The sequence below is a fragment of the Gymnoscopelus microlampas genome (assembly GCF_963454915.1).
Source record: "Gymnoscopelus microlampas genome assembly, chromosome: 4".
Lineage (NCBI taxonomy): Eukaryota > Metazoa > Chordata > Actinopteri > Myctophiformes > Myctophidae > Gymnoscopelus > Gymnoscopelus microlampas.
The window spans coordinates 57,432,001-57,458,338 of NC_139941.1; the positions used below are offsets into that span (position 1 = coordinate 57,432,001).

At 39.9% G+C, this 26,338-nt stretch overlaps 2 protein-coding genes across 2 annotated transcripts in view; both read right to left on the reverse strand.

The window, feature by feature from the left end:
* The window catches only part of LOC311044508 (H-2 class II histocompatibility antigen, E-S beta chain-like), a 246,425-nt gene extending 222,375 nt beyond the window's left edge, over positions 1-24,050 (reverse strand). The window contains exon 1 of the mRNA XM_084056148.1: positions 23,956-24,050. The gene's annotated coding sequence lies outside the window, so the exon portion shown is untranslated. The remainder of the gene's footprint in view (positions 1-23,955) is intronic.
* The window catches only part of LOC311044157 (H-2 class II histocompatibility antigen, E-D beta chain-like), a gene marked incomplete at its 3' end in the record, with an annotated part of 20,415 nt that continues 1,470 nt past the window's right edge, over positions 7,394-26,338 (reverse strand). The window contains exons 2-4 of the mRNA XM_084055576.1: positions 17,100-17,354; positions 14,129-14,401; positions 7,394-7,455 (exon numbers count right to left, since the gene is read on the reverse strand). Coding sequence (XP_083911702.1) covers positions 7,394-7,455; positions 14,129-14,401; positions 17,100-17,354 — 590 coding nt within the window. The remainder of the gene's footprint in view (positions 7,456-14,128; positions 14,402-17,099; positions 17,355-26,338) is intronic.

Here is a 26,338-nt window from a genome sequence, read left to right on the forward strand (position 1 = left end):
TTATTACAAGCCAGATGCTGTCAGACCAAGGGCCCAGCTTCCTGCTTTTGAAATTGAGTCTATATAGGAAGTTCATAATGAATGGCCTGTAGTTTAACTGTTTTACCCCTGCTGGTGTCAGAAATATTTTTTCTCCATTCAACTGAGTGGGATTTTGGACGAACTTTAGACATGATTTTATTACCTTAATAAACATTGTCATAAATACTATATGCTTCCAGTCACTAGTTTAAAGTCTTCTTTCAATCATCATGATATGTGTTTTGCTAAATTATGTCCCATTTATTTTTAAATTGACGATAAAGTAGGGTGCGCTCTAGGAGGGGCGGGATAATTTGATTGACAAGCCACACAACCAATAGCATTCATTCCCCGCCCCCGCTCTTGATTGACAAGCTACCCAACCGATAGCATTCTTTTAGGGATTGATTTCCGGTTCCTATTCCCGGTGGCTTAGTCCATTCTTTTTATACAGTCTGTGGTTAAGACATACGAGCGAGTACAAGCAGAAAGGATTTAGCTGGAATATTTTCATTGAGAGAGAGGAATGAGCGAGGTCTCTCAACGTGGGCAGCCTGTCCTACAGTAGGCTATTATTACGTCCTTCTGAGGATATAGGCTATGATGCAACATTGTTTAAGGATATAACCGATATAAGCACAGGAGCTCTTCTTCACGTTGTGGGTTTTTAACCACAGGACTTCAGCAGGAGATTGGAGATATTCCATTCAGGACGATGTGATGGTATCATCCTTCACAAAGAAAGTTTATACTGTCACAGAATATGGTACCCAGTGAGCCATAGTCGGCTATTAGACCTCCGTCTTAAACAGGGTTATAATTGGTCTAACAGTGAACGTTTTTTAGACGTCTAGGCTTAGCCTAGACGTTGATTAGCTGTTTTTTAAGCGTTTGTATATAGACGTCTATATTATAGACGTCATTTCAACGGCTATACTCTAGACGGTAATTATAACCCGGTTTTAGCCTAGCCCTTAGACGTCTAATAGCCTGAAAAATGCTCAGTGGGTGATAATCCCACTGGCAAACACTGTAGGACTGCAGATTCCACTGGATGCCAAAACGCACATTATTCTAAGGAGAGAGATAACGTTACGTTACGCACTGGGAGGCAAAGGAAACCCTGACAAATGACTTGAATTCAATGAGAGCCAGGTGGTTTATTTCATGATCCTCTTTAAACCCAGCACCCCGACAGCTGATGTGTTCATTCTATCAGCATTCTATAATAAAACATCAATAAGGTGGGAAGGTTTGTGCTCTTGACAGAAAAGGCTTTACCAAAAGTTACAGCCAGGTGTGAGATGCCAGCAATGAAGTCCAGAGACAATAGAATATTTTTTTGCATCCAAAGAGCCAGAACGTATTTCTTGTCAGTGTGTGAGCCTCCTCTTGTTTCTATAATTCAATAATCATCATTTAATAGTGAGTAGTTTTGGGACAGTGTGCGCTCCAGGTGGAGAGCTGCTCATTGGACAGGAGCCAGCCGGTGATGCCCTGCGTCTCTGGTCGTTCTGAAGTAGACTAGCCTATGGTAGTTTGTCTGTAAACCATCTATACAGTTAGACGTAGATTACGACCAGTGGTGGAAAAAGTACTCAAATGTTTTACTTGACAAAAGTAGTGGCATGACAATGTACTTAAATAACCAAAAGTAAATGTACAAAAATGTTTGAAAATAGCAGATCTACAAGCTCCCAACACGTCGCGATGCGACACGTTGTGAGCTTGTAGATCGGCTATTTTCAAATAGCCTAGGTATAAAATAGGGCTAAAGTGGTTAATGTATGTTTCATAATGTCATAATGTATATCTAAAATGTTACTAGTAACTAAAGTTTTCAAATAATTGTAGTGGAGTAAAAGTATAATATTTGCCTCTGAGATGTAGTGGAGTAAAAGTAGAAAGTATTGTAAATTGTAAATAGTGGGTTTGGTGTGACCTTGTGGAAGTCAGAGTGACTCAATGTGACACAATGTTTCTGCTTCTTTTATTGATATTCAAACCAAGCAAATGAAACCCACAATCTAACGGCTAAACTTCAAACCATTCATGGTCAGGGGTGCAGATCCCAGGGAGAAAGAGGGGACATGTCTGACACAATAAAGTATTTAGAAAGAAATTATATCATTTAAAATACATATTTCAAGGTTTTGTTTTTGCCACCCGTGTGTCCTGATCATCAACAACTACCAAATAAATACATCCACAAGCTTCATCATCTTCATCATCATCACTTGTCCACAGAGCTGTTAACTAGTTTAATGAGTGAAGTTCAGCCAATATGAACGATAGAAACAACAGTGGAGCTGAAAAACATAAAGATAAATAATACTGACCAAGGAATATCTAAACTGTCTGAATTAGACACTTATTTTGTTCTTTATTTAGTAAAGTTTGAACGACCTTTGTTATTGTTGACATTAGTTTGTTTCATATATTGAACATGGATTTGGTGTTTATTTAATGCTAAATGTCAGACAAACTGTAATCATTGTGAACATTATTAGTTTGTTTAAAATCCAAGCGTTAACTCTATGTTGGTGATATTATTGATGTTCCCTCCAGAAAGTCATTTTTTGTGGTTCCCCCTTAAATTAAGATCTGCTCCCCTGTGTGTTGTAATGAGTAATGTGACAGGACTCCATTACCCAGCATGCCTAGGGAGTTTAGAGCATGCTCAGTAGACACCACCAGGAGTAGAGCAGCGTGCCAACAGGAACTGCATGTATGTTTATGCCAGATGCCCAAAGTGTGATTAAACGTTCAGAAGACCAGCTTCAAGCCTCGTCTGCTTATTATATATATTGAGACAAACAACACATGGTGTCAGAAGTCGGCGCGGGTAATTAACGGAGGTTTTTACCGCGAAACGTAGCCGCGAAAATAAACAAACTTTTTATTTTTCAAAAAAAAAAAAAAAAGAGGAAAAGTTGCCGGTCCGGACGTGAAGATAAACACAGTGTGGAGTACAAACGCCAGTGACAACAAAACGGGATTTAAGGGACAGATCTAACAAGTGGAAGAGGATCTTGACCCAGACTGGAGGACGACCAGCATCCAGAGAGAGCTGAGGAAGCCCCACAAGCTGCTGAAGAAGCCCCACAACCCCGTCGCTCTGTCATGGATAAGCTAAGTCCGCCCTCTTGTATGCAATTGACTGGTAATCTTGCTGATAACTGGAAACGTTTCAAGCAGAGATTTAACATATATTTAGCAGCAAGTGGAGCAGGAGCTGATGATGAAAAACTGCAAGCCAACATATTTTTGCATGTTATTGGAGAAGATGCCTTGGACATATATAATAGCTTTCAGCTAGATGAAGCTAGTCTGACTTTGACACAGCTAATGCAAAAGTTTGAAGAATACTTTGTGCCTAGTCAGAACGTGACCTTTGAGAGGTACAAGTTTTTCACCCATGACCAAAAGCAAGGAGTACCTTTTGATCAGTACTTAGCAGAGCTTCACACACTGAGCAAGACATGTGAGTTTGGCACTCTGAGAGACTCACTTGTTAGGGACAGGATTGTCTGTGGCACAGTGGATAATGCACTAAGAGAAAGACTGCTCAGAGAAAATGGACTCACTCTAGAAAAATGTGTCAGCATGTGCAGAGCAGCAGAGACCACTCGTGCTCAAGCAAAAGAGCTTCGGAGAGGTGAAACAGCAGTGCATACAGTGCAAAAAGAGCAGAAGAAAACAAAAACATTTACCAAACAAAGAGACCAAAAAGAGAAAGAGTTCAAATGTGGTAAATGTGGAGGCAGCCACAAGCCAAAATCGTGCCCTGCATATGGCAAATCCTGCAACAACTGTGGAAAAAGCAATCATTATGCAAAATGTTGTAAAGCAGCTTCAAAAAAGAAAGTTCACACAGTTGAAGAAGAAGATGAGGAGGATGGTGAATTTATGGTCGATGTTGTAGAGGTCGACGAGGTTCACTCCTCAGAAAAAGATGAATGGATTGTGCCAATTGAAGTGAATAAGACTATTATTCCATTCAAAATAGATACAGGCGCACAGGCAAACCTACTGTCTATGGAGGACTACAAAACACTGACTGTGAAGAGCAAAATACGTCCTATAAAAACAAAAGTGACTGGATACACAGGAGAAAGAGTTCCAGTAAAGGGCAGCTGCATTGCAACCTTCAAAAACAAAGGTCGGCAGATAAAAGCACAGCTACTGATCGTGGACAAGAATGTTCAACCAATCCTCGGACTCAGTGCATGTGAAAAGCTCAATCTAGTCAAAAGAGTGTTTGTAGTGACATCTGAAAAGGAAAAGGATCAGCACCCACTCATGGAAGAGTATAAAGACTGTTTTGAAGGCCTCGGGTGCTTACCTGGAAAACACAAAATACATGTGAATGAAAATGTCCCTCCTGTTGTGCATGCCTGCAGGAAAGTCCCGTTTGCACTACGGGGGAAACTAAAAATGGAACTAGCGCGCATGGAAAAACTAGAGGTCATCAAGAAAATTGATGAGCCCACTGACTGGGTCAGCTCGCTGGTCATAGTTGTAAAGAAAACAACCGGCGCCCTGAGAATCTGCTTAGACCCAAGGGACTTGAATCGTGCAATAAAAAGAGAGCATTTCAAGTTACCAACCAGAGAGGAAATCATGGCACAGTTTGCTGGAGCTAAATGGTTCAGTAAGCTCGACGCTTCGTCAGGTTTCTGGCAGATGAGACTAGACGAGGAGAGCTCAAGACTGTGCACATTCAACACGCCTGAGGGCAGGTACAGATTTCTCCGTCTACCGTATGGCATCCAGTCAGCGCCTGAAGTCTACCATAAGACCATTCACATGATATTCGAGCACATACCTGGAGTAGACACTATGATGGATGATGTCATTGTATGGGGGTCTACTAGGCAAGAGCACGATGAAAGACTGAGACAAGTGCTTGACAAGACAAGAGAAGTGAATCTAAAACTCAACAAAGACAAATGTGAGTTCGCAGTGAAATCACTTACCTTCGTGGGAGATGTTGTCAGTGAAGAGGGAGTGAAGCCAGACCCGAGAAAAACCTCAGCAATCAACAACATGGAAAGACCCAAAAACAAAGATGATGTTAGAAGGTTCCTCGGAATGGTCACATACCTCGCGAAATTTGTACCACAGCTGTCGACACAATCAGCCCCACTCAGGATCCTTCTTGAACAGAAGAACGAGTGGATCTGGTCCCATGAACAGGAGCAATGTTTCCTGAGACTGAAAGAGATTCTGACAAGTGAGCCTGTGCTAAAGTTCTACGATCCTGAGAGGAGTACCAGGATTTCGGCAGACGCATCGCAGTACGGCCTGGGAGCAGTGCTGCTGCAGCAACACGACGAGCAGTGGCTACCAGTCGCCTATGCGTCCAGGGCCTTGACGAGCGCCGAGACCAGGTACGCTCAAATAGAAAAAGAACTGTTAGCAAGCCTCTATGCATGTGAGCGTTTCCACCAATACGTCTATGGACAAGATTTTGAAGTTGAAACTGACCATAAGCCTTTGGTGTCCATAATGGCCAAAACACTGAATGACTGTCCTATAAGGATACAGCGCATGTTGATCAGGCTGCATAAATATGACGTGCACATGACATACACACCAGGAAAATACATGTACGCCGCTGACACCTTGTCTAGAGCAGTGGATAAGGGGGAAAGTGCAGACAGAGAGAAAAGCACTGAAATCCAAGCGTACGTGAACATGATCGTCACATCCCTGCCAGTATCTCCGGACAGAACAGAGCAAATACGGAGAGAGACTAATGCAGATGAAACAATGACACAACTCAAGGAGACAATACTAAAAGGATGGCCTAAAAACAAAAGAGACTGCCCACTGAAAATACAGGACTACTGGAATCACAGGGCAGAGCTCACAGTCGTGGATGACATCGTGTTAAAGGGGAGCAGATTTGTCATTCCATCCTCACTACGCAAACAAATGCTCCAAAAGATACACGAAGGCCACCTCGGAGAAGTCAAGTGTAAACGCAGAGCAAGGGATGTCATGTACTGGCCAAGAATCAATCAGGACGTCAGCCAGATAACAACGTCATGTGAACTTTGCCGCACCTACAGGCCGAAACAGCAGGCTGAGCCGCTGATGCCTCATCCGGTGCCACACAGACCGTACTACAAAGTAGGAGCTGACTTGTTTGACTGTGATGGAAAGAGCTACATAGTGGTCACCGACTACTTTTCAAACTACCCGGAAGTTGGAGCACTGCAGTCAACAACATCTAAAGCAGTCATCAGCTACCTCAAGACAGTCTTCGCGAGACATGGAGTACCTTGTGAACTGTTTTCGGACAATGCTGCACAGTTTTCTAGCTCTGAGTTTGCCGCCTTTGCCAAAGAATGGGGGTTCAGTCATTCTACCTCCAGCCCAACCTATCCAAGGTCTAATGGCCTGGCAGAAAGCTCAGTGAAAATAGTGAAAAATCTGATGAAGAAGTCTGAGGACAAAAGCGTCTTCCAGAAAAGCTTACTGATCTACCGGAGTACACCTCTGCAAAACGGACTTTCACCAGCCCAAATGCTGATGGGTAGGTGCATTCGCTCCAACCTGCCAGTGAATGAGGACTTGCTGACACCCAAAGGTGCACACAAGGTCAGGAAAGCCAAGGAGGAACAAAAAGCTAAACAGAAACAGCTACATGACCGGACAGCAAAACACCTGCCTATGCTGAAGCCGGGGGACACAGTGCGTCTCAGGGACATCACTACAGGCACCTGGAGACAACAGGGACAGGTGGAGGAGGAAGTTTCTCCACGCTCCTACAGGATCCAGATGGAGAGTGGACTGTCTCTGAGGAGAAACCGCACAGATCTGCAACTACAGCAACAGCCAACTGGAAAGGACACAACAGTTCAAGAGACTGTTCAGCAGGACGCAACTGACTCCGCAGAGCCAGCTAGCAGCTGTCCTGACCATGCTGGCTGTAGTCCCAAAGCAAAGTCTGCATCGCCAGCTGTTGAAAGACAGTTGAGACCTAGGAGACTTATTCAGCCACCTCAGAGGCTGATTGAGGCTTGTTAGATAGGATTGGACTGTTTGTGGACTTTGATTACCTTTCAATTCTTTGAGTCAACTGAAAAAAAAAAAAAAATGTTGACATGATTCTGAGTTTTGACATGATTGTAAGCTAAAAAAAAAAAAGAAAAGAATGTTGATATTGTGCCTTACAATGTTGCATGTTATTGAAGGAGAGTATTATTTACTTGAAGTTTATTCTTGGTATGATTACAGTGTTTGCTTGTTTATTGTTTTCAAGTATTATTAGAACAAGTTGTTTACCAGTTGAAATGCCTATTGAGAAAAGCTACTTGAAAAGCGCTTTAGTATGGTGTTGTTTATGGGTATATGTCTTTTCTTATTTAGGGGGGAAGATGTGTTGTAATGAGTAATGTGACAGGACTCCATTACCCAGCATGCCTAGGGAGTTTAGAGCATGCTCAGTAGACACCACCAGGAGTAGAGCAGCGTGCCAACAGGAACTGCATGTATGTTTATGCCAGATGCCCAAAGTGTGATTAAACGTTCAGAAGACCAGCTTCAAGCCTCGTCTGCTTATTATATATATTGAGACAAACAACACACCCTGCTCATGATTACATATTGTAAATGATTACATAATGATTACATTACAGTCATTTAGCAGACACTTTTAACCAAACAACTTACAATAAGTGCATTCAACATACTCTAGGTAGGCAAGAAAACTACTAATCACCAGAAGAAACACATTAATTATCACACATTATAAATGATTACATAATAAATGACTTATGGTCAATTATAAAATAATAAAACCTTTTTCATAAACATGGCTGACTGACTTCCATTCAGATGGATATTAATATTAATGTTATGAAGAACTCTGATTGTGTGTGGGATCATGTATTTAATGTTTCAATATAGTTTAGAACTGAAATATTATGTTTGTGTTTTCTGACGACAGAAACTATACAAAGTAATTTGATGAACCGCCCACACTAATTGGGACTCCCTCTTCCTTTAGTGTGTCGCCCAGGTGACGCCTAAACCCTGACCTTTAACCTCACTAAAACTATGTCTATAAACTTAACTTTAACCCTAAACCCTGACCTTTAACCTCCCAAAAACTATGCCTAAACCTAAACTTAACCCTAACCTCACCTCAAAACCATGTCGACCTGGGCGAAACACCAGGAAAAGACAGAGTCTGCACACTAATTATCATTATCTTTGGCTAGCCAATTATCATTTTTAATTGTTTAAAGGACACATTTTACACATTGTGAAAAAGGTTCATGATGTCATCAGTGTGCTGCTGTTGTGATGATTTAAAAAGAGTGATGATGTCATCATTGTGCTGCTGTTATGATTATTTAAAAGCTGAATGAACACACATGTATTTACTCCTCTCTACCAGCAGCGATGACTCTCTGCTTCTCTGAAAACACACCCAGGTGTTCTGTGAAAAGACAATAAACCAATAAGAATCACAATGTATTAACTGTGTGAACATGTTAACACTTTAGAATAACCTTCCTTTATAATAGTAAATTCATCATTCTCAAATGATTAGTTGTGTTATGTGTTATTCATAACTGGTTAAATGTTTGTTAGTGGTTAATGATCTAAAACGATGCTATACATAGTTAATAGATCTTGAACAAGTTATTAGTAAACTAGTTAAAAACATAACCTCCCAGCAGCCTCCCTGCAACTACAGTAACCATCAAAGTAGAAACAACTCAGTCCATTCAAACAACATTTGACCAATACTTTGTCAATACATTGTCATCAGTGTTGTCTGTGATACAACAAATCATTTGATTATTAAATGTGATTATTAGATTCATTATTATAATAAATGAAGCAGAAGACTCATGATAATGTGAATTCACGCGACCGGGATGGTTTACCAGGCTAGTTGTTTCACTTCTTACACAAGCATGTTGTTTTGTGTATGTTTTATAGTTTTTTACACTTTTATACATAAAACACAGAAACAAAGTTTAGTAAAAAAGAAAGAGGAAGTGAACCTGGGTGTGTGGGAGGAGTCTAAAGATCGTCATTGGTTGTCGGCACCAGAATACGACCTGATAGAAGAAGAGGAGAGACAGTTAAAACAGAATAAATCCTATGTACTGTATTGTGTGTATTTCTACATAAAATGCATAAATATACACACAACACAACACAACACAATAACAAAATAACACAATAACACAACAACATTAGGGTTCAGTCATCAGAACTAATGTGAACCTTTGACTCTTATTTAGGACTAAATGTAACACTGATGTAATAAAGCTAAATGTGACAACATAGAACAAACTTTGACCTCTAACTAGGTCGTCTAAACTGGTCTAAACCGGTTAAGGTTCTAAACCAATATAAACCAGTTTAGGTTGTGGCTTTACATGTTTGTTTGTTTGTTTGTTTGTTTGTTTGCATTTCTGTGAGGGTTCCACATGTCATGTGATCCTCTGTTGATCTGACCTCATTTCTTCCACTGGTAGTATAATACTTAATGAAACATGTTAATTAAACATGTTAATCACCTAATTTCTTCCACTGGTAGTATAATTATTAATTAAACATGTTTATTAAACATGTTAATTAAACACGCTAATCACCTCGTTTCTTCCACTGGAAGTAGATGAATCCAGACAGGAACATGACCAGACCCAGAACCAGACCTGATGCTCCCATGGCCACCTTGTTCTTCACTGACTCTGGCGTGGAGAAATCTGACAATACAAATATTATATTAATTATATGATATGATATGATATTATGTTATATTATATTAAACTAAGCTGAGCGATGGTTTTACTTTCAGCAAAACAAATATACCTTCAGGTACAAATAGAGAATAATCCTTTAACCCTTAAAACAGAGTGTAGTGTAAAACATTACAGTAGATTACAGTAGAGTACAGTAGATTACAGTAACTGACCCCAGTCCATCTTGATAGGCGCGGTCAGGCTGGGATGTTCCACCATGCATGTGATCTTCTCTCCTGATCTGTAACACACACACACACACACACACACACACACACACACACACACACACACACACACACACACACACACACACACACACACACACACACACACACACACACAAACAAACACTACAATTAGGCACCATAGCATTAGGCCGTTATAGAAAATAAGATAAGTTTATACTGATATTTAAAATAATCATGAAGTAGAATGTGTGTCCATGTGGATCTGCTCAGAGCTGAAGCGGCCCCTCCTCCCCGCCCGGTCTGGCAGTGAGTGAGCAGCTGTTAATTAGCACTAACATTAGGACAGATTGTGAAAGTAGCCGATCTACACGCTGAAACGCCCCGTGATTCAACACATTGATCCATTGATCTTTGTTAATATTTTATTCTATGGAGAAAAAAACTTGGAGAAAAATATCTGACTATGTTTGTGTAGGAGCATGAATGCCCCGCTGGGCTCTCCTCCGCTCTAGTGTTTATTGTGTATTCCACTATTCCCTCCCCATTGCAGGAAAAATAGGACGGCAAGAGGCAGAAGAAACTTAGTAACGAGATACACACGTTATAGCGTATTCCTGTGTGTGTATTCATATATAACACGCTCGCGCATGGGTCTCTGTGCGTTCGTCATGAGTGCACGATGACGAGCTTGCTGCGTGGTTGTGTCTGGAGTGGACTGGTGATAAACATGGTCGGGACTCGGAGGAATTGTTATTACACTACCTAGAGGTGTGTATTTCTATGTATAGGTGTCTGTTAGGTGTGTACCTGGGTGTGTACTCCAGGTAGGAGTGGTACTGGTAGTACCAGTAGAGGTGTGTATTTCTATGTATAGGTGTCTGTTAGGTGTGTACCTGGGTGTGTACTCCAGGTAGGAGTGGTACTGGTAGTACCAGTCTCCATCAGACACATCGGCATAGGAGAGACCAGAGGTCAAAGGTTCTTGACCTCTCCACCAGGTCACCAGGATCACTTTAGGATAGAAGTCGTAGCTGCTGCACCTCAGCATGTGAGTGTGTTCACCACGACGAGGGGGAGTCTCTGACTTCAGTCTCACTTTGGGCTCCACTCCTAAAAAATATGATTATTATTATTATTATTATTATTACAGGGCCAGAGCTCAGCTCTGGACCTGTTTTGTTATTGGCAGTATTCTGTCACTTCTGCCACTTTTCGCAGTTCCGGCTGAACCGCGCTGTCGCTTTTTACGAAACTCGGCCATATGGTAGATGGTCATGAAAAACGATCAAAAAATAATTCTCACAATCTTTCGTCCAAAGGTGGCGCTATAGCATTCAATTGAAAATGCCAACTTTGAACAGGTACAACTCATGCCCTGTTTGACCTAGAGCCATGAAACTTGGATACACATATGCGTCTCCTCATGCTGAACAACTTTCACCCTCTGACCTTTAGATCTCCCACCATTTTGAATTATATGAAAAACAGTCATTGGCTCCTAACTTCTGCATTTTTTCACTTATGGAAAATCCGCTCCCTATTTTTTGTCGGCAGAGGTCCAAAGTTCAAGGGTTAAACGTTTCGTGCAGATTGCTCCAAAATCCCAGGATTCCATAGATTTTAACTATTGCAGTTTTATGAAAATTATTCATCTGCGCCTAAAACATACATGCAGACTCACATTTCTTTGAAACTTTGCAGAAATGTACAGGGTCATTCCAAATATCACTGAAACCAATCTTACTCCAATTGGCCAAATGCTATAGCGCCCCCCGCGCTATAGCAATTTTTTGAAAATACAGACTTTAAACAGGCATAAGTCATGCCTCGTTTGGCCGAAAGTCGTGAAACTTGCTTACACATGTGCCTTGACTCATGAGGAACACACGTATCGATTTGACCATTAAGCTCCGCCCTTAGATTGTCTGCAATTTTGAGCAGTTTGAAAAACACTTAAACCCAGGATTTTTCAGCTATTTGCGTGAAACTGTATCATCTGTCTGATCTCCTTTTTCACAGTTACTTATCTGTTGGTCCAATGGCGTCTCCCTTAAATGAATGCCTCACAATCGCAAGGTCGCCAGCTCAAGCCTCACTTGATGCAGACTCAATTTAGTTGAATTGCAAACAACATGACTGTATCAATGAATACATGTGCAAAAGGTAAAGATAACCTGAAATGCTTATTTGAGAGTTTTTTCAATGTATGACATACTTCATTCTGAAAATAGCTGATCTACAATCTCACAACTTTTCATGGTTTGTGAGCTTGTAGATCGGCTACTTTCACTAGTTTTGGTTCTGAGGAGATGTACAATGTCTTCATTGGCATATGGTTTGTGAACGAGTGATCTTAGTGTTAGTGAAACAGGCCGCTTGGTTCATGAAAGAAGGCAAGAGTTTATGATCTTCAACAGACAATATCAGCCTGGACAAAGCTATAGCACTAGGTAGTGTTGCAGCCTATTAGTCTGAAGGTTGAGAGTTCGAATCCTGTTAATGGCAATAGGTTGAGATGTCCAATCAAACCATTCTGTTTCCATCTCTCTCTCTCATCAATCTATTGTTTCCATGTCTCTCTCTCTCTCTCTCTCTCTCTCTCTCTCTCTCTCTCTCTCTCTCTCCATTCACTGGCCCCGTATTATCGCTGCTTGCAGCTATATTTACTATTATTATTATACCTGTCATAGTGAAATGTCATTATCATTGTATCATCCAAATGAGATCCAAATGATCCAGAAAGCCGCAAAACGCTTGGTCTTCAACCACCCAAAATGTTCACGTTTCCCGGCTCTCCCCCGTTCTCCTCTCCCTCCATTGGTTCCCAGTTGCTGCCCTCACAGAGTACTAAACACTGATGTTGGCCTACAAAGCAACCAAAGGTATGACACCCCCATATCTTCAAGCCTGATCCAACCCTACAACCCCTCCCTCTCACTCAGATCAGCTAACATAGGGAAGCTGTCTGAACCTTCTCTAAAACACCCTGGACAACGCTCCACACGTCCTAGACTCTTCTCCCTTCTCTAAAACACCCTGGACAACACTCCACACGTCCTAGACTCTTCTCTCTTCTGGCTCCCAAACTGTGGAACAAACTCCCTATTGCTGTTAGAACTGCAGTAATCTGAAGACTCACCTCTTCAGTCTCCACCTCAGCCTGTAGCACTAGACCTATCCTTGATGACCTTGCAGGCTTAGATTACTATTTCTATGTATTTGATGTATTACCTTGTGTTTTCCTTGCTTACTGTAAATCACTCTGGATTAAGAGTGTCTGATAAATGCCTACATTGTAAATTGTAACTGTAACTGTCAGTGTTTGGCCACCAGATGGCACCAGAGTACAACGTTTCATAGAATACTGTAGATTCTACCATATTCTACAGTTGTATACAAAGTAGAATGCATTTATATAATGTAATTTAAACATATTAAATAATTCACAGTTACACAGTGCTTTACATGAACAAAACTAAACCAAGCAATATCATTTAATGAAAATAGTTCAAATGAACAAGAGTAGAAACAAACAAAACAACACACATAATCCTGTAAAATATTACTAGAAAACAAACTAGTAAAGACAATAATTAAATATAAAATCAGGAGGTGTAATGAAGTGTATAGAGCTGTGTTTTAGCCTGCATGGTTCTTTTTAAAGTTCATTTAAAAACATTAATCCTGGTGTCTCTATTTTAGGAAGGTCATTATATGTAGGTGAAAACACTCAGAAATAGATCTATATGTTTCATTTATACTCTGTGTACGATGGTGACACCACATGTTGTGAGCTTGTTGATCTGCTATTTCCAGATCTGCAAGTTACAAATGTTCACTTTAAAATATATAAAGATTTGCACACATTTTCACGATTTTTCAAAAATAGCAGATATACAAGCTCATAGCGCGGCACCGAGTGCCGCGCTATGAGCTTGTAGATCTGCTATTTTTGAATAGCCAAAGAAATGTAAAATGACAGAGATGCGTCCCCGGATTGAATGTGTTTAGGAATGTTTATTATCATTATCAGATCAATATTAACACCATTAATCATCTCTGAATAGAATGATTTATTATGATGTCATGTTATAGTTTATGAGGTGATGAGTGTTGAGTGCTGCTCTGAGATCAGCTCACCTCTCTTGTTCAGAACATTGGAGTAGGAGATCTCAATCCAGATTTTGCAGAACCTCTCTCGGTCTGCTCTCCTCACAGCCAGTTCTGTAGGATCTTTATTCCAGCGCTCTGCGTTCTTCACACCAAGCTCAGTGTATCCAACCCACTGATCTACTCTACTGTCCCACCTGAGGATCTCATCACCATCGAAATTCAGTGAGTATATGTACTGTATGTCCTTCAGCTCACTGGAGTTAAACACACAGCGTTGAGCCTCATAGTACACATATCCATCTGTAAATAGACAATTAAAAATGTTCAGTTTTATTATCATCTGTTTAATATCAACACTAGGCTAACTGGCCCCCATCGCACAAATATGTCACTACATAAAGTCTATAATAGGTGCGTGTGCGTGTGCCTGTGCGTGTGTTTGTGCGTCTGTGTGTCTGTGTGTGTGTGTGTGTGTGTGTGTGTGTGTGTGTGTGTGTGTGTGTGTGTGTGTAATAGGAGGCAGGCGGGGCTATAGCAGCAAGTGGTGGAAAAAGTACTCAAATGTTTTACTTAAGTAAAAGTATCAATTCTGCAATATAGAAATACTCTGTTACAAGTAAAAGTCCAGAATTCAAATTGTACTTGAGTAAAAGTACAAAAGTAAAATATACTTAAAGTATCGAAACTAAAAGTACTCATTGTGCAGAATGTCCCATTTCAAGTTTTCAAATGTATGAAAATCCTTTGAAAATAGCAGATCTACAAGCTCACAATGCGTCGCATCACGACACATTGTGAGCTTGTAGATCTGCTATTTTCAAATGGCCAAAATGTATATAGGGCTGAAGTGGTTAATGAATGTTTTGTAATAATAATCAAAATCTACAAAGTAACAACTAAAGTTTTTAAGTAAATATAGTGGAGTAAAAGTACAATATTTGGATCACAGATGTAGTGGAATAAAAGTAAAAGTATTGAAAACTGTTTTTTTTTGTAGTGGAAGTCAAGTAAAGTACAAATACCTCAAAAATGTACTTAAGTACAGTACTTAAGTAAATCTACTCAGTTACTTTCCACCACTGCTAGCAGCCCACACACTGACTGCAACTCACTGTGAGAGACGAGGGAGCATCTTCAGGTGAATGGGACAAGTGATTAAGAACCATTGTAAAACACTAGTTAAAGCACTTAACGGGCTAGCCCCGCCTTTCCTCAATGACCTCATCAAAGACTGCGTTCCACCCAGACCCCTAAGGTCAGCTGATCAGTTGCTACTGATTGAGCTCACGACTAACAAAAGGTCTAGAGGTGACCGAGCCTTCACTGTGGCCGCCTCGAGGCTCTGGAATAGCTTTCCTTTTAATATAAGAGCCTCTCAGTCCATAGACATTTATAAATCACTATTAAAGATCTACTTCTGTCAGATCTACAGCCTGTCATAGCACCACCATGAGGCCGACTTTTGCTAAACACATTTTTTTAGCGGCGCTAGAGCGGATCCTGCTCTATACCTGACTTTGTCCGTGTTCACCGTCAACGTTCTGATTGGTCAGACACGTCAACGTTCTGATTGGTCAGACACGTCAACGTTCCGATTGGTCAGACACGTCAACAAAGTGATTGGTCAAGCTTCACGTGACACGTGGCTATAAACACATTATAAACACATATCGATGACAAAATGTATCAAAGGCGCCGCTACCTTCACACAGGGTGTGATTTTTATATTACTCCTACAGATTTTGTCCGAAAAACACGCAAATCGGTACACAGTATCTCCATAGCCATGTGATCAACACGGATCTGTCTGATTTTCCATATTCCATCCTGATTGGCTAAAATTGGCTTCCAAAGTCTGCAGGATTGGTTCATTTCGAACAAAATGCCTCAAATCATGAACGCAGCATGCGATTTTTGTGAAATTTTCCACGTAGATTCCCACTTGGCCCAGGAAGAAATGCCACTTGAAAACGTTCAAATAAGCCTCATGGTGGCGCTATAACACGTTATATAGCTATAACTGCACCGATCTGCGTGAAACTTTGCACGCACACTCCCTAGAGGCCAAGGAAAAACCTTTGCCCTGCATTTTTCACATATGCCTTTTAGAGCGCCACCAGGAGGCTGAGTTTTGTAAAACACATGTTTTGCTCTACTGCTTCAGATTCTGTCCAAAAATCACGCAAATTGGTACACAGTATCTCTATAGTCATGTGATCAAGATGGATGTGTCCGATATTTCATACTCCATCCTACTTGGCTAACATTGGCTTCCAATGTTTGCAGGATAGGTCCATTTTGAACAAAATTCCTCAAATCGTGAACGCAGTGTGCGAGTTCCGTGAAATTTTACCTGACCTGGCGGAGACTTGTGCTCTGAGGAGCACTTTTTTTTTTGTATTTCTTTTTTTTTTATTTCTTTGGCTATTCAAAGATAGCAGATATACAAGCTCATAGCGTGGCACTCGGTGCCGCGCTATGAGCTTGTAGATCTGCTATTTTTTTTAAATCATGAAAGTTTGAGCAAATCTTTGAATATATATACTGCTCTAAATAATGAAGGGAACACTTTGATGCCTTAATTCTTTTGAGCAGTTTGTGTTAGCAGTATGTACACATGAAAACTCAAAATAATTAAGGGATCAAAGTGTTCCCTACATTTCTTTGAGCAGTTATATATACTTTTAAAGCAGACATTTGAGCAGTTATATATACTTTTAAAGCAAACATTTGTAACTCAAATCTTTGCTTCTGGGATTTCTACAAATGTCTTCTAAATCCTAACAGTTAAAACAAAATAGCAGATGTACAGCAAGCTCATAGCGCAGCAGTCGGTGCCGCGCTATGAACTTGTAGATCTGTTATTTTTGAACAGCCAAAGAAATCTAAAATGACAGATATGTGTTCCCAGATTGAATGGGTTAAACATTTTCATTAATGTTAAATATATTCAACCGTTTTAGTTAATAACTATATTGTGTTCATAGTATTCATGTACCTTTCACTGGTGGTTTCTTCAAGGCAGTGAGAATGTTGTCCAGCTGGGCTTTGCAGTGGTGCTGATCAGCTACAGCTGTTGCATAACCTCCTGCCAAGGTCATAGGATCTACAAACGGAGGCTGAGGGTACACCATCTTCCCTTTGTTGAAGTCTGCGTAGAACAACACTTCACCATCCAGTGCCATCATCCACTCTTTATATGAGTCTTTAACTGTGTCTGAACAGCCAATGACTTTAATGTCCTCATGGAACACTGGAAATAAAACAAAGATGACATTAAATACAACAACAAACTTCATCATCATCATCATCATCATCATCATCATCATCATCATGTTAAACAGTCATGTTTGGTTCTAAAGGTGAATATTAGAAGTATCTTCCTGTCAAACATTTTATTCAACAGATTTAAATGTTTTTATAATATTATGAAACAGATTCATAATGATTTATTTCAGGATGTGAACATAACATTATATAATATAATGTAATATAATATACAGTGGTGGAAAAAAGTACTCTAATTCTTTACTTAAGTAAAAGTATCAATACTGCAATGTAGAAATACTCCGTTACAAGTATAAGTCCAGAATTTTTAATTTACTTGAGTAAAAGTACAACAAGTATTGGTGTCAAAATACTTAAAGTACCAAAAGTAGAAAGTACTCATTATGCAGAATGTCCCATTTCACACGTTTTCAATTGTATAACAATCTTTTGAAAATAGCAGATCTACAAGCTCACGATGCGTCGCATCGCGACACATTGAGATGGTCTAAATGTATATAGGGCGGAAGTGTATGTTTTGTAATCAAAATCTACAAAGTAACTAGTAACTAAAGTTTTCAAATAATTGTAGTGGAGTAAAAGTATAATATTTGCTTCTGAGATGTGGTGGAGTAGTTAAGTAAAAATACTGAAAATTGTACTTAAGTACAGTACTTGAGTAAATTGTTGAACATATGGAAATGTATTATAAAGTAATTTATAACAGCTCACTTTAGGATATAGACTTTAAATTATTTCATCACTTGATTTGCCTAAAGAAAGAATATGATATTGACTGACAGGTTGAAATGATGCTGAGGTGTACTGGAAGACTTGCAGCAGAAAGAGACATTTTGTGGTTTGTCCCAAGATTTGATAGATTTAATGCAAACGTGAATCATTTGATTTTCTCATGTATTTAACCTGATGTTATTAATGATTTAATGTATAATTGCTGATAATATGCAGTATAATTGTATTTACTGAATTATGCTCAAGTATAAGACACATCTTGGGGGAAATTTAACCCAGTTTAACCCCCCCCCCCCCCGGTATGCCCATATATGGCCATGCTGACAATGTCGGTGCAAGGTGCAAAGTAAGCGTTTTTTGTGTGTGATGGCTGTTGAAAAAGACACAAAAGACACATACACACACACTGACTTCTAAGAATCACGCCTATACGTGCACACACATACACACACACTGACTTTCTTAACTTTCAAAGAATCACCAACGTGCACACCTACGTGCACACACATACACACATTATTATACCTATTTATAATAAATAATATTAATAATTGGTATTATACATTTTTGGAACTATCACATTTACACTGGCCTGTATTTCAGGCTGAATGAGATCTAAATGGAACCTCCTCCTTTTTAATCTAAATTCTAAATGAGTTTAGGACAAGCCTAAATTAATGCATTTGTAAATCTGACCAGACAGACATGAAACATTCCTAGATGTCATTTATATTTATATTTGTATTGTTAAATACACATCTGTAATCCCACTATGAACTGAGCAAATAAAGGGAAGCTTTTAATCTTCCAAAGAGCCTCATTTTCTGAGTTAGTGCTATAGAGATAAATAGACTAGGTTTCTTCTGAAGGACATCACCTGATACATTACTGATATAATACACACCTCATTCAGGTAGAGATCTGTAGCTGATGCAATGATTTGTGAGCAATGACTTGTTTTTCAATGACTTTATGCTATGATTATGTGCAGTGGTTTTGCATGATGGTATAAATGTAAATATGGTTTGCATGGTTTGGCTCGCTATCCCTGTGTGACTAGACTTATAGGACCAATAGAAATTCCAAGTTGTAGGCATAGGATGTGAGTGGGTTTTGATAGGATGAGCATCAGTGCATTTCTCTAGACGGAGGAGTAGGACAGGTTGGTTCATTAGAGTCTTTTGAGTATTTTAACTGATACAAGTGACATATAAGTGGACACTGAACGGTTGGTGGTCAAGTTGACATTTCTTCTGAAGCAGACCAGTAGATTAAAGAGGTCCCTCTGTCCTCTGCTCTTCTTATAACTGTGATATCTCCAGGTCCATGTTGTGTCTTAAGTCAGGGACTGGACTACTGGGGGAGGTTTAGTTGTTAAGGGGTCTACGGATGGTGACCAGACTTAGACCAGAAATTAGCCCTAAATTCCCTGAAGGCCACAGGCCTGCTAACGTGGTTGAGTGCTGGTTGCTTGTTTCTCTCACAGAATCTGGCAACACCGAGGACTAGCTTCATGTCGTTCTGCATGAACGGTAGCTCATAAGGGACATTCAGTGCATGTTTGAGTGTCAGGACACTGCATAATGAGAATTAGTGGGAAAAAAACGAACTTTGGAGCTGCTAAAATAGGCATTGTTTTGTATCCGCATTGTTCCATTATGCCAGTGGAAGGGGTCTCCAATGGACAACAGGGGCTTCTATTGAAGAACTCAACTGCCCCTGGTATGTTGGTGAGTGATTAGCGACACATCAAAGCAAACACCTGAAATGACTGAAACTCTCCTTTAAAGCAAACATTTTTTACTCAAATCTTTGCTTTTGGGGGTCCCTGGAACTGAATATTTTGAGATGGGGTTCCGTGGCCATATACATATCATTTTGGGGGTCCTTGACATGAAAAAGTTTGAGCACCACTGATATAGAAACATATGTTTTTCAGAAAACTGTTGGGATTTAGAAGACAATTTAGCAGAATCGGATCCTCAGGCCTCAATGGGTTAATTTAATAACATAAATATAATGTACTTACTTCAATCAGAAACACTCTCGTCTTAGTAGATAAAGAACCATTTATTGCCACAAATGGAATACAGTTAAGCTTGGCGTTAAAGCTCCGCTCTTGGGAGAATATTCATTGAATTTTGTCGAAGCAGCCTGCTAAGCATATATTCAGAGAATGCTTAAGCAAATCCCCCATAGGGATACAATGACAACAATAAGCAATACATTAACATATTAGTTAAAATTAGCAGATATACATGATAAACACAAGTATTTGAGCCTAGCAAGATTTTAAACAGCAGATATACATGATAACCACAAGTATTTGAGCCTAAGCCAGACTCTAAACAAAGCAGATACATAATAATCACAAGTATTGGAGCCTATGGCAGACTCTAATCAAAAGGTGGAGGCTGGGGTGGAGGAGGAGCTAGCAAAATGCATTGGTTCAGCAACCAAGAAAGACCTAGAGAATATGAAGCCGTATTTATAGGAACCTCTTTGCTCAAGCGTGAGCTGTGATTGGATAATGAGTGTGTGATGTAATGACCAGCTGGGCTGTGAATGGGGAATAGAAAGCTGATGTTCACATCAGCTGACTGACTGCTGGTTACAGCTTTGGCGTGCACGACTTCCGTGTCCTGCATGAACTAACGCTATGCTTCATTTCAATCAGAAACACTCTCGTCTTAGTAGATAAAGAACCATTTATTGCCACAAATGGAATACAGTTAAGCTTGGCGTTAAAGCTCCGCTCTTGGGAGAATATTCATTGAATTTTGTCGAAGCAGCCTGCTAAGCATATATTCAGAGAATGCTTAAGCAAATCCCCCAAAACCAATAAATGCATACTCTCTGGTTTCAGCCGAGCGGCAGCTAGGATACTCAGAGAGTGCATAACAGAAATCCCCCCCAACACACGGAAGCCAACGCCAAGCCTAAAAAACGCCTTTATCAGTCATACTATATTATGTGAAGTAGCAAGACTGCTACCGACTTAAAATAGAATGCGCACGCATCCTGAAGTCATTCTACAATTATGTGATATAAGAGACTATGTGTCACAGCAAACTTGCTGTGGACCTCAGCATTTAATTATTAAGCTATACTAAAAGAATGCAAGCATGCATCTTAAAACGAGGTCATCCTACAATTAATGAGATATATTATATGTGTGTTCAACAGCCCTGTTGATTCCTGAGCTTCAGTTCCTCAGCATTTGATTGTTAAGCTAAACTAAACAAATGCAAGCATGCATCTTAAGACTATGTGTTCAACAGGCCTGATGAATGCAGAAACCTGTTGATTCCTGAACTCAGGAGTCCTAGACGGGGTATCGTAAAGCGATGCTCACTGCTATGCTGCACCGCGAATAGGATTCGAAAAGGACATTCTATTTCTTTTTAAAGAAATCTGATATATATAAATATATATGTATGAGGTCATCCTATGATGAATGATAACTAATGTTTATCATTCATGATAAATAAAGTGTACTAACTATGTGTAACAGCAGCTTGCTGTGGACCTCAGCATTTAATTATTTAAGCTATACTAAAAGAATGCAAGCATGCATCTTAAAACGAGGTCATCCTACAATTAATGAGATATATACTGTGTGTGCTCAACAGCCGTGTTGATCCTGTACGTCAGGAGTGCTTTAAATGTAAGCATGCATTTGTGTGTTAAACAGCCATGTTGATCCTGAGCTTCAGAAGTTCCTCAGCATTTGATTATTAAGCTAAACTAAACAAATGCAAGCATGCGTCTATGTGTTCAACAGGCCTGATGAATGCAGAAACCTGTTGATTCCTGAACCTCAGGAGTCCTAGACGGTGTCCTAAAACGATGCCCACTGCTATGCTGCACCGTGAATAGGATTCGAAAAGGACATTCTATTTATTTTTAAAGAAATCTGATATATATAAATATATATATATGTATGAGGTCATCCTATGATGAATGATAACTAATGTTTATCATTCATGATAAATAAAGTGTACTAACTATGTGTAACAGCAGCTGCTGTGGACCTCAGCATTTAATTATTTAAGCTATACTAAAAGAATGCAAGCATGCATCTTAAAACGAGGTCATACTACAATTAATGAGATACATACTATGTATGTGTTCAACATCCATGTTGATCCTGTACTTCAGGAGTGTACTTAAGCAGAATGTGTACTATAGGGTTGAGATTCCTTGGTTGCCCCTAGCAACGGAACGCCCCTGTAATCACCACTGATTAATAACATATGCGTGTAACAGCAGCGTGCTGTAACTTCCTATCCGCTCAGATAAGAGGGATGCAAGAATGCATCCGTAAAAGGTCAACTATCTTCATCAGAATGAACCCATGCCATTGCCAACCACTTTTGAATGCAGACTCTATTTAACTGTCTCCTCATACAGTACATGCCACTCATTGCTTTTTGAGCAACTTCAAGTTTAAGCCTAGACCAATGTAGCTGCACCAATGCAATGCGGAAATGAGTGAGAGGTATACAGCTGCGCAGCAGTCCACATCTTTTGTAGAGGAGACAGAGCCGGGCCGTGAACCATGACCTTGGCTTTCCCTTGTCGGTCAGGAAGAACATTAGTCTTGCCTCGCCAGAGGACGTCTTTGCAGATACTGGATCATGGAGAACAGAGACAAAACATGGTTTTAGTTAGGGTTAGGGTTAGAAATTATGACGTTTGCACCTTTCCCCCCCCCCCCCTGTCTGATTTACAGTGTTTAAGATGTTAAGTTCATCCTACAAAAGTGTGAAACTATGTGTAGCAGCAGCATGCTGCAGACCTCAGAAATGAATTTATTAAACTAAATTAATGCGTAAAATGTAATAACTATATGCGGCAGTAAGCATACTGCGGACCTTACCCATCACGCACAGATAAAGAAATGCAAAACAAAACAGAATCATACTACCTAAGTCAGTGCAGTGGAACCCTTAAGTTCATCCTACAAAAGTGTGAACTATGTGTAGCAGCAGCATGCTGCAGACCTCAGAAATTAATTAATCAAGCTAAACTAAATTAAAGAGTGTAAAATGTAATATCTATATGCAGCAGTAAGCATACTGCGGACCTTACCGATCACGCACAGATAAAGAAATGCAATACAAAACAGAATCATACTACCCAAATCAGTGCAGTGGAACCCAGCCAACACTTTCAGCAGCATACTTATGCCTGATGTCAATCTCAGATACGTAGATAGCGATCCACAAAAGCTTCAAGTTCCACAAGCATGCAGAACACCACCTAGATGAACTTTTGGAAAGACACACACAAGAGCAAGCATGCAAGCCTTCTCGTCTGGACGCTGTGGAGATCTGCAAGCAAACAGCTGGATTATCTCATTCACTCATGGTGAACGTAGTAGCGTTCATGGCTGCAGACCGGCAACCTGCTGCTTCATTGTGAATGCTGGAACCAAGCAGCTGAAGAGTACTGTAACTGTACCGTTTGCAATAAGCAGACCACAATGCATCTTTAAGACTTTGTTTGCAATAAGCAATTATTTTAAATTGCAATTATCATCATACGTTTTCTTCTTTCTGCAACCATCCAATGAAACTTAACCCAGCAGCACAGCTAGCAAAATGCATTGGTTCAGCAACCAAGAAAGACCTAGAGAATATGAAGCCGTATTTATAGGAACCTCTTTGCTCAAGCGTGAGCTGTGATTGGATAATGAGTGTGTGATGTAATGACCAGCTGGGCTGTGAATGGGGAATAGAAAGCTGATGTTCACATCAGCTGACTGACTGCTGGTTACAGCTTTGGCGTGCACGACTTCCGTGTCCTGCATGAACTAACGCTATGCTTCATTTCCTGGGATCGCTTTGACATGAAGTACAGAGGAGAGGATGAGGAGGGTGGCTGTAATCTTCATCATCACTGATCAGAACTGAACTGAATTTAACAGATGAGAATAAACAGATGAGAATAAACAGATGAGAATAAACAGATCAGAACTAGAAAAAGTGCTCCTCGAAGCACAGGTGTCCGCCAGGTCAGGTAGGTTATTGTGGCCCAGCAATGTTCGGAATTCGCCAACCAGGCTGGAATGTGTAAAATCAGGCGGATCGGATAGATCCGTCTTGATCACTTAACTAAAGAGATCATTTGCACTGATTTGTGTGATGTTTGGACAACATTTGTAGGAGTAATATTTAAAAAATAATAATAATCGGCCTCCTGGTGGCGCTATTATAGGGCAATGTTGAAAGGTTGGCATTGGTTCCTCAACGTAGTGTGAATATGAGTGCAAAGTTTCACTGCAATCGGACGCTGCGTTCAGGATTTGCAACATTTTGTTCAAAACGGGCCACTCCTGCAAACTTTAGATGTCAATCTTAGCCAATGAGGATGGAATATGAAAAATCTAACAGATCCGTCTTGATCAAATGACTATAGAGATCATGTGTACCGATTTCCGTGAAATTTGGATAAAATCTGAAGGATTAATATTAAAAAATAGTTTTATATAAGTCGGCCTCCTGGTGGCGCTATAAAAGCCAGATGTGAAAAATGCAGGGCAAAGGTTTTCCTTGGCCTCTAGGGAGTGCGCAAACAAAGTTTTACACAGATTTGTGCAGTTATAGGTAAAAATCCTAATCGGCCTGTTATAGCGCCACCATGAGGCTGATTTGAAAATGTTCAAGTGGCATTTCTTTCTCTGCCTAGTGGGAATGTGCGTGCAAAATGTCACGGAAATTGCATGCTGTGTTCATGATTTGAGGCATTTTGTTCAAAACGGAGCACTCCTGCAAACTTTGGAAGCCATTTTTAGCCAATAAGGATGGAATATGAAAAATCTGAAATATTCGTTTGATGACTATAGAGATACTGTGTACCGATTCGCGTGACGTTTGGACAAAATCTATAGGAGTATTGTTAAAAAATGTGCTTTGCAAAAAGCGGCTTCTTGGTGGCACTATAACAGGCCCATGTGAAAAAAATAGGGCAGAGGGTCTGAATTGGCATCCAGGGAGTGTGTGTGCACAGTTTCGCTGTGATCAAGGCAACGGAGCCAGAGATTAGCTACACATTGACATGTTGTCATGTTATATGAAAGCAGGAATCATAACTACACATTGACATGTTGTCATGTCATATGAAAGCAGGAATCATAACTACACATTGACATGTTGTCATGTCATATGAAAGCAGGAATCATAACTACACATTGACATGTTGGTTGTACATTTTGACCCACCAGTTTAGGAGATATGGCTTATAGAGTGATGTGTAGCAGAGATACAGAGAGCTGAATAAACAGAACCTGAAAGGTTCACTTCTGTGATCTGTGACATTTTAACACCTATCCCAGAATGCATTGCTTGAAAGGTGGGGGTCTGAGAGGGCCCAGATAGATGACTATTACAGCCACCACAATCTGATGGATAATCTGATGCTAACCCTAACCTCTTGGCCACGTATATGGCCAAGAGTAATTTTTTACAAAAAACTAATGGTTGGAATGGATTCAGGACCCCTGAAAACCTATAATTAGACATCCCACAAGTTCATTTTGGCCAATTTGAATTGTTCCAGGTTTTTTTCCAGGCCCTCCGGGTACCCTAACTTTGATTGGCTCCCACAAGGTATCCCAAGGGAGTTGGGTTGGATCAAATTGAGAGGTGTTTGTAGACACCTTTATGAACATGTTTGTGAAGAAAGCTTGTGGTAAGCATTTATTTTACAGAATTTAGTTTAGTTTATTACGGATCCCCATTAGTCCTCACCACAGTGAAGACTATTCTTCCTGGGGTCCAAACATTCACACTTTACAATACAATTAAAACATAATACAATGTAATTCTACCATTGCATAGTTAAAAACAAACAACAAAAAATTATTGAAGATTTTGATCTTCACAAATTCTATAAATGATTACATAGTATATCACCTTTAAGTTTGCAAATCAAGAAATTACAAACAAAAAAAAATAATTTCAAAAAATAAAATAAAATAGTATATACAACTAATCATAGTTCAAACATTAAACAACTAACTAAATCTAACTGTTTGACTAATCATGGCTTCCTTCAATTTATTTTTGAAGCTTGATTTATTGTCTATCCTTATAATATGTGGTGGTAGCCCATTCCAATATGTTCCTGCTCTATACATTACTGTTTTCTTAAGTGCATTAGTTCTAGGTATTAAAGCCAAAGTAAATTGACCACCCATAGCCTGTCTTGTGT